At 50.0% G+C, this 9,383-nt stretch overlaps 1 protein-coding gene across 1 annotated transcript; it reads left to right on the top strand.

The window, feature by feature from the left end:
- The first annotated feature begins 2,793 nt into the window (after window positions 1-2,793).
- LOC119302479 lies at window positions 2,794-8,954 on the top strand. The gene is made up of 5 exons (XM_037579515.1): window positions 2,794-3,194; window positions 4,375-5,366; window positions 5,603-5,881; window positions 6,093-6,184; window positions 7,708-8,954. Exons 2-5 carry the CDS (start codon window positions 4,401-4,403, stop codon window positions 8,624-8,626), a joined length of 2,256 nt encoding a protein of 751 aa, XP_037435412.1. The 5' UTR covers window positions 2,794-3,194; window positions 4,375-4,400; the 3' UTR covers window positions 8,627-8,954.
- The last annotated feature ends 429 nt before the right edge of the window (window positions 8,955-9,383 follow it).

Raw genomic sequence — 9,383 nt, 5'->3', positions numbered from 1 at the left:
ATAAGTCTGATAATTTACCTCAGTTTTGGTGCCATGATGGTTTACCACACGTCTAGTGTATACCGAACATCCGCACCCGATGAGTCACCGGACATCCAGTAGGTACATGACATGCGATGAAGTAGTGAAAACTGGTGTGTTTTCAAAGTAGCCCTATATGTGTATGATGTGGATATTTTTCTACGGGCAATTTTGTAGGTGGAGAATATTTGCAACGAACTGAGTTTGAGCAAATCTTTCATGAACCCCAATAATCTCTTAATAGCACAGCTCCCTATAATGAAAAACAAACCGAAAACTCTACGTTCATATATTTGTTTCTCTATTCTTGAGCACTATCATATCAAGTGGGTCCATGATCCACACACATACAATATCCACGAGGACTAAAACCTGTGATATACCTAACAAACACAAATAGCCCACTATATGTATATTATCATCAACATCAGAATATAATTAAGGGCAAAATTGCACTTTTAGTAGTGATGCCATAGAAGGACCTGACAATATGGAGATTCCGTCAAACATCACAAACTGATCACGAGCTTTGCCCTGGGGACTACCTTGAGCACTTTACAAATCAAGGTTGTCCATTTTAGGGGAATGATCAAGCAAGACCGCACCAAAAGCAGAGACTCACCTCATTATCACTGACCATCATCACGTAGCGGAGTCTAACCTAAGCGGGAGAACAGAGAGCCGACGTCAAAGGCGACATGACCAACATGAGAGGCAACAAACACAACAACTCTGCTGTGCCATGTTGCACCATCGCAGACCCCCGCCCCTCCAACAATAGCACCGCCACCGAACAACGTCAAAAGGCAGCTCCGACTCGACCTAAGGGAACAACGTCAAAAGGTAGCTCCGATTCCACCTAAGGTGTTGTTGTTGGCATCTCCACGACGACCCATATCGCTGTCGACGCCAAGCCGGCCGCACAACCAGCACCGACAACAACGTCCCGACACCAAGCAACCATCAACCTTATCTGCGATGCTGGCCCCAAGACAATGCCTTCAAAGAAGGGCCGATCGACGAAATTTGCACCGCCGTAGCCTATTCCATGAGAAATTTGCACCAGTTTTCTGGCATGGTTAGCCACCGGATATCCCGCGACCACCAAGAGCCTGATAATTTACCTCAGTTTTGGTGCCATGATGGTTTACCACATGTCTAGTGGATACCGAACATCCGCACCAGATGAGTCACCGGACATCTAGTAGGTACATGACATGCGATGAAGTAGTGAAAACTGGTGTGTTTTCAAAGCAGCCCTATATGTGTATGATGTTAATATTTTTCTAGGGGCAATTTTGTAGGTGGATGTGCATGGCACATGTGTAAGATGTGAGTGGAGAATATTTGCAACGAACTGAGTTTGAGCAAATCTTTCACGAACCCCAATAATCTCTTAATAGTGCATATCCCTATAATGAAAAACAAACCGAAAACTCTATGTTCATATATTTGTTTCCCTGTTCTTGAGCATTGTCATATCAAGTGGGTCCATGATCCACACACATACAATATCCACAGGGACTAAAACCTGTGATATACTTAACAAACACAAATAGTCCCCTATATGTATATTATCATCGACATCAAAATATAATCAAGGGCAAAATTGCACTTTTAGTAGTGATGCCATAGAAGGACCTAACAATATGAAGATTCCGCCAAATAACACAAACTGATCACGAGCTTTGCCCTGGGGACTACCCTGAGCACTTTAAGGATCAAGGTTGGCCATTTTAGGGGAATGATCAAGCAAGACCGCACCAAAAGCAGAGACTCACCTCATTATCATCGCCCATCATCACGTAGCGGAGCCTAACCAAAGCGGCAGAGCAGAGAGCCGACATCAAAGGCGACATGACCAACACGAGAGGCAACAAACACAACAACTCTGTTTGTGCCATGTTGCACCATCGCAGACCCCCGCCCCTCCAACAGCAGCACCGCCACCGAACAACGTCAAAAGGCAGCTCCGACTCCACCTAAGCTGTTGTTGTTGGCATCTCCACGACGACCCATACCGCCGTCGACGCCAAGCCGGCCGCACAACCAGCACCACCAACAACGTCCCGACACCAAGCAACCATCAACCTTATCTGCGATGCTGGCCCCAAGGCAATGCCTTCAAGAAGGGCCGATCGACGAAATTTGCGCCGCCGTAGCCTGTTCCACGAGGATTTGGAGAGAGGGTTATCTTCGCGGTGTCGGAGAGGGGGGTGGAAGGGGACCAACGCCGACCCCTCCAAGAAGGCTGGTTGAAGACACGTTGCCGGAGAATTCAGCTGTTTGCATGGAATCCCAGTTTCTCATTTCTACTACATCTCCTGGCTCAAACTCCTGCATATAAAAGACTGAAAGTTCGTCCGAAATTCGTGCGTTTCACGTGACAGTTTGTATATTTTCGGTTTACTCCTCTCCCTCCCTCGGGCTCCTACAACTTTATCACTCCCCCGCCCCACTCCCGAGAGAGTGAGAAGCCGAGAAAGCAACGGGCCACCTCAACAGCAACGCACCACCCACCCACGCGCCGCGCTGCGCAACACGAGGAGCAGGCAGCAGGCAGCAGGAGGGGAGGCTTCGCACAGTGGACCGCCTCCCTCGCCGCTGGCGTCGCGTGTTGTCAGCTCTCTCCTCTGCTACGGGCGGTTACCACTAGCCCCTACGCCCAGGCCCCACCACACTCCTCCCCCCGCCCCGCCCAACAAGAGAAGAGAAGAGAGAAGCCGGCCACGAGCTGACGAGCCCACCGGTTGGTCTCCGTTCCACTCTCTCTCCCTCCCCTCCCTTTCCTTTTTCCTCCCCTCCCCCGTCCTCCCCCTTCTCGCTCCTTCGCCCCTCTCCCCCGTGCGCGGCCCAACGCAGCGCGCCGCTCCACAACCGGCCAAAGCGCGGGCAAGGGATCTTCTCGCCTGACGACGCGCCCCCTCACTGACTGGACCTGGCCTGCGGCAGGGCGCTGCAGGATCGTCCATAGGCTTGGAGCCTTGCGGCAGCACCGCAGAGCACGCACGGGCGCGCGGAAGCTGCTCCAGGGCCCCCGGGGCCGCCTCCCCGATTCATCATCCCTTCACCCACTCTCCCGCGCGGCCGCCGCAAGGGGGTGGAAGGGGAGCATCCGAGCGGCGGAGCAGCGGAGATTGGCTCCCGCCGGCGCCCGCGGATTTCCGCCGGAGGTTGGTCTCGATTCCCCACCGCTGCCTGAATTTATCTGTGTTTATTTTTATCTGCATACTAAGCATCTTCGACCGCTTTGCTTGTGTTCGCGCCGCTTTGCGTCCCCGTCCCCCTTTGATTTCTCAGTCTGTTCGAGAGAGCTCCGTGCCGAAGGACGACTGCTCCGGCTGGCTCGCCGCTCACCCTTCCTCGGAGGAGGTGCGCCATGAGCTACACGGTTGCCGTGCGAGCCTTCGAGGTGCCCGGCCGTCCTCTGCCCTCCGCTCCCGATTGGCATCCGTTTAAGGTTTCGGCGGAATTGATTAGCGGTACTTCGCGCACGAGATTTGGTTGGTCCTTCCGTTGGTTCGCTGGCGGTGCTCACCTGTTTCTTCTGCTCCCCGCATATTTTTTCCCTGGCCGAGGAAAAATCCGCTGGGTTGGGGGAGGGGAGCGAGGACAAGGACCACCGCCCACATTGATGCCATCATGCGACTTTCTGGTGGTATCTGCTTGTTCCGTGGCGTTTGTTGAGCTTGTCTCCCACCTCCAGCCCCGCCACCGCCTCCGCCTCCGCCTCCTGGCCGGGTCCCCTGTTTGCTTTGGACCGAATCCACTCCCCTGCAAGCAATGGCACGGCAGCTTTCCCCTTCCCTGCACTGCATAATTGAGTTCCTGGCAGCCGCAGTTCTCGCCTAATCCTTTTAAGTGATTATTACGTGCTGTTTTGCCATGTTACTGCTACTGTTGGATAGGTGTTCGCATGATTTTCTCCCCACCTTAGCTGTCGCTGTTACCACTGAAATTATTGGGTTACATGCACCAATGATTCCATGGAGCCGTCCCTTTTAATAACTATCGATTATTTGACAGCGATGATAGGGGTGTGATTTTTCACTTTGCATTGTGAATCCATATCCAGTGATTAAACTCTGAAAGATGGTACTGCCGTGGAGAACATGTGGTGAATGTGAGGTTCCTGCTTTAAGTTCCTTGTGACCCAGGTCTCCCTGTAAAAATACATTCACGAAAAGTTGCAGCCATTACTGTAACCAGGTTCATTGCTTTCACTTTTGAACAGGGGCAGCCGGCCAGGTTGTCCAGCAGTGAATTGATAACTAACTCGGCCACTTACGTTGGTTCTGATTCTCCATACACTCATGTGATTATCTAACTGCTGAATCTCTTTGAACATTGCAGAGTAATGCGCTTAAGGAGTTACATCAATGGCGTCATTGGTGCCCGGTGTCCTCGTCAAGCTCCTCCAGCATATGAACACGGATGTCAAAGTCGCAGGAGAACATCGGTCATCCCTTCTTCAGGTTGTCAGCATTGTGCCGGCACTTTCAGGGAGTGATCTTTTCACCAACCAAGGGTTCTACCTCAAGGTGTCCGATTCTTCGCACGCCACTTATGTGACCCTTCCCGAGGAACAGCATGATCTCATCTTGAGCGACAAGATTCAGTTAGGGCAGTTCATCCATGTCGATCGCCTTGAGGCTGCCACTCCGGTACCCATCCTTTGGGGTGTTCGGCCAGTTCCTGGCCGTCATCCTTGCGTTGGCAACCCCGAGGACCTTGTGTTAACCAGCTCTTCCAAAGTTGCCGGCAGCAAGAAAGCACAACCGGCCAATGGATCGAAACCAACCAATGGATTGAAAGATGCTGGTGTCTTGTCGCTAGAGAAGGAAAAGAGCAAGTTAGAGAAAATTAATGCTCCCCACAAAACCGTTGGGACAGAAAATAAGAAACCGGTGCTGACCAAATCAAAATCTTCACTGTCAAAACAGGCTTTGAATGGGGTTACTGAGAAGAAGGAAACAGTGAAACCAAAGGCAAGACCTGCCCGTGTTAGATCAACACCTTCATCTCCAACCAGTGTCTATTCTCTACCTGCAACATTTGACAGATTCTCTAGTGATCTAAGACAGAGACATGGGGTAAAAGGACCAGAGAAAGCATCATCTTCTAGGCTCTCCTTGTTAGAAAGGGCAGCTTCAGTTCTGAAGGTCACTACTGCAGGGAGAAGGTCCTCTGTGGTTAACTCAATCAGTAGCTCTGTGCTGGGTATTGGATCAGGGCCAAAAGCATTGCGAAGAAGCTGGGAAGGAGCTGTAGATACAAAAGCAAAAAATAATTCAGACTCGAAGACGACCAAAGCTGACAGGAAACCTGAGAACAGGGCCCCAACGGTATGTACTATTTTTACCACCCTACTGATAGATGCATTTGATGTTTTAATTTTCTGTCATCATCCTCTTCTCTTTAGGATAGTATTACCTTTTGTGTTTTTTGGAGAACATGGAGATATGCTATAAACCTATTCGTGATATTTATGTAAAGCAACGGAATGTGATGGCACTGTTTCTTTCTATAAACTGATTTTGCTCCAAAGTAACTTTGCTAGTCCTGTTATTCTTGTATGCAGACTCCTAGAAGAAAGCCACCAGTGAACGAGAAGGTGACACATAAAGACGACAGTAAGATTCATAATCCTGCTAGAAAGAGCACGTCAAGTGCTCCTGCTCCTCCAGTCGATGCTGACAAAGCACCAAAGAAACATCCTCCTACTCTAAAGAGGACATCTGGTGGTTTAAGCAACCCAAATGTCACAAATTTGGTTAAGATTCCACCAAACAGCAAAAAACTGACAGATGTCGGCAATTCATGGGCATCACTTCCTCCGTCACTTGCCAAATTAGGAAAGGTATGACTAAGTTCATTGGCATGATCAGTATGGCTTTATTGTACAGTAGAAATTTAGCTATATGGTTTTATCGTACATTAATATGGTTGAAACCATACGCTATCACCAATGTCTATGAATATTGACAAATTCTGTCCATTATCTGTGAGAAATTTTGTTGGAAAAAGTTTTTGTACCTGATGGTATGTTTCCTGGCATAATTCTGTGACAGGAGCTTCTGAAGTACAGAGAATCGGCACAGGCGGCTGCTGTTGAAGCCATGCAGGAAGCTTCTGCTGCAGAAAGCTTGCTGAGATGTTTGAGGTACCTTTCTTCCATACACTATCCTTGTGATGTGATGTGATCATCACGAAAGTTATATTATGTTGTCATTCGTTGCTAAATGACTTCCATGGACATTTTCTTATTTATTTTTCAGTCAACTATAATCTGTGGTTTGCACCTCATTTTGGGCAGAACATAGTTTCCAGAAAATAGTGTCTGCATGTTAAATACTTTGATGGAACCACATGCTTTGCCCATTAAGATAATAGTAGAAGAGAATCTTTTGGTCTGATTGGGTCATACCATAACCTGGCATGTTTTGCTAGCTTTATCCAAGCATGCAGAGATACGGTAGAAATACGATTCTATTGGTATTAGCAAATTTTGGGATGGATTCATCTTCACCTGCTAGTACCACATGCCAATGTTTTTGAAATCCTACCATGTCGACAGTTCAACCCAACTGTTCATCAAAGACTTGTCCCGTCTGATGAGCTTTATGAGACCCCCAGAGCTCCACATGGCCTGTGGCCGTGGACAGCCTTGACTGCATGTTCCTGTGCTGACCATAACATGCTAGATACAGGACATTATCAGCACACCAGGACAGATTGGTATCCGCAATGTTTTTTAGCAAAGCCTGCTGCCGTTCATGTGACATGCTTCCTTTGCGCTCGCGCCTCACAAGGGCGGAGATCATTAACTCCCCGTTGGTATCATGCTCCAAATGTCCCGGGTCTAGCTGTCCTGCGTGCTGCAATAATGATTGCTATCAGCCCAGCTCGTTTCTGCCCCTTGAGACCCCACCCGTGGTCCGACCCTGCCATCTTTGTGTAGAGATCTGAGAGTGCTGGTGGAACCTAGCTGCATGGTTTTACCAAACCAGAATTAACTTCCAGAACTTTAAGTACATCTCTCGTGAACTGAAAGTTTGAAAGCTGGAACACTGCTGAAGTTCATAACCATCTTATCGGCGGTGTAAATTTTGCCGATTTGCCGTGCTAGAAAAGCAGAGCTCTACAGAGCAAATGGGTCGAATCAAATGGAGGTATTAGCATGTAGGCACAGGGCACGCCCCAAATAACCAAACGTGCAGCTCTTTCTCTATGTTCATGTTGTGTCGTGTAGGGTATTAACCTTGACACTCACAGTACTCGCAGTGTTTTGGTTTGCATATGGGCGACCATTTTTCTGAACTGTGTCTGTTGATGCTGTGTATGGATGGCCTGCTGTTTTTACCTATAATTGCACTGTACTTGCACCTGCGTCTTGTTTCCTTCTACCACCATCAACTGGGCAGCTCCACTGCTCTCTGCTGTCAATCTCATCATTGCTAATGCACAGCATTTTCCAAACCACTGCTGGAAAATGTCAGCATTTCACTCAAATGATATAAAATTTTACTGTCTTGTGTGATAGAAAATTTTACTGATACAAGCATTACACAGTGCTTTACTGTACACTTGTGCAGTGCCATGTTCATTGTGATTTGCTTGTATTTTAGGTGCACGTAATGATTTGAGATTGATTCTTACTTGGCTTGCTTGTTTTTGTGGGAGCAGCTTGTACGCTGAGGTGAGCTCGACGGCGGAGGAGCAGAACCCGCAGCCGACTGTTGAGCAGTTCCTCGCCCTCCACAGCTCGCTCTCCCGCGCCACGGTGATCACTGACACCCTCACCAAGTCAGCAGCCCCGCCGGAATGCTCAGCGGCCAGCGACGCCGGGACGGTGGTCTCTGCCCCGGACGATGAGGCTGCTGCTGCAGTCGCAGTGGAGCGGCAGCGCCGAGCCAAGTCCTGGGTTAACGCCGCGCTCGCCACGGACCTCGCTGGCTTCGGGCTCTACAACCTCAAGCCCGTCCCGGCCACGGTATCGTCGCCGCTGGCCGTGGTCATCGTTGACGAGTCGGCAAAGCCAGTTGCGGCGTCCCCCAATGCCGTGAAGTCGTTGTCTCCGGCGGCGAAGTCGCGGATGTCCCCCGCAAAGGGGAAGCCGAGGACGGGCCCGGGCGCTACGGCAGCTGCGGTGACGCCCGCCCCGCCGGAGTGGGAGAGGGGGGTAGGCGCGGAGGAGAGGGGGCAGCTGGCTCGGCGGCTCGGGGAGGAGTCCCGGGGGTGGTTCCTCGGGTTCGTGGAGCGGTTCCTGGACGCCGACGTGTCGGCAGCGGCGCCGTGGGACCGCGAGCGCGCGGCCAGGATGCTCCCGCAGCTGAAGCGCGTCAACGACTGGCTCGGCGAGATCGGGACGCGCGGCGAGGCGGCGCCGCCGCCGCCAGCGTCGCAGGACGGGGACGAGGAGCCTGCGGCCACCACCGCGGCCGCTGCCTCGGCCAACGGCTGCGGCGTGCCGGAGGAGACGATCGAGCGGCTGAGGAAGAAGATCTACGAGTTCCTCCTCACCAACGTCGACTCAGCTGCCGCGGTGCTCGGCGGCGCGGCAGCCGCGCCGGCCCCGGCGCCGGCGAGCGGGAAGAAGTCGTGACCCGTGACGTGGTCAACGCATTGATTGACGTGGGGATTGTGAGGCCCAATTGGGCCTCGTCGCAGAAGCTTTGGATTTGTTTGGGCCAAGGAGAATGGTCTTGGTTTGCTAATGTTAGCTTGTAGGGCTTTTGTTCGGCTTTGGTTCCTTTAACCCTCTTCTCCTTCTTCCTCTGTTTCGGTTCAAGGAAAAAAAAGGTGATTTGAAGAATTGACTTGTATTTATAACTGATGTTTTTCTTTCTCTTGGATTTGTATTTATTGCTGATGTTGATTGGATAGCTTGAATCTAATTTGCGAGCGATGTCGTTCGATTGGACGACCTCTAATTTTCCGAGGCCGGAAAGTGATTTGCGCTTAAATACTTGTGTGTCGTCTGATGATCGGTTCTTTGAGCTGAAAACATTCAAGAAAGCTGATGAAAGACTTATCTGGTTGGCATCTCTGCTATGTTTTGGTCTATTTGGAAGTGTAGAAATGCTATTATTTTTAGGGCAAATAAAAATGTTACACTTTGTTAATGAAGTATCTTGGAGAATCAGAAATCTGCATGGTGATATCTTGTCATTTTTTTAGATTAACAGGGAGAGCTCTCCCGACTCCATTTGTATAAGAAGCCTGAATACCGGGTCTGATACAAGGGTCCAAAAACCTTATCAACTAGATGATGCCCCGCACGTTGTTGCGAAAATGTTTACAATATTTCAATGAGATTTTGATTATATGGAACATGAATTCATGAAACAATAGTTTTTGAA

This window comes from Triticum dicoccoides, chromosome 5A (genome assembly GCF_002162155.2).
Source record: "Triticum dicoccoides isolate Atlit2015 ecotype Zavitan chromosome 5A, WEW_v2.0, whole genome shotgun sequence".
NCBI classification, from domain to species: Eukaryota; Viridiplantae; Streptophyta; class Magnoliopsida; order Poales; family Poaceae; genus Triticum; species Triticum dicoccoides.
This window is presented reverse-complemented; position numbering and strand designations above follow the sequence as displayed.

Excerpts from the sequence above, each read along its gene's own strand:
- LOC119302479 (XM_037579515.1), top strand. The coding sequence starts at position 4,401 with ATGGCGTCATTGGTGCCCGGTGTCCTCGTCAAGCTCCTCCAGCATATG. Across the intron at positions 5,367-5,602 it reads CTGAGAACAGGGCCCCAACG|ACTCCTAGAAGAAAGCCACC; the intron begins GTATGTACTATT and ends TCTTGTATGCAG. Across the intron at positions 6,185-7,707 it reads AGCTTGCTGAGATGTTTGAG|CTTGTACGCTGAGGTGAGCT; the intron begins GTACCTTTCTTC and ends TTGTGGGAGCAG.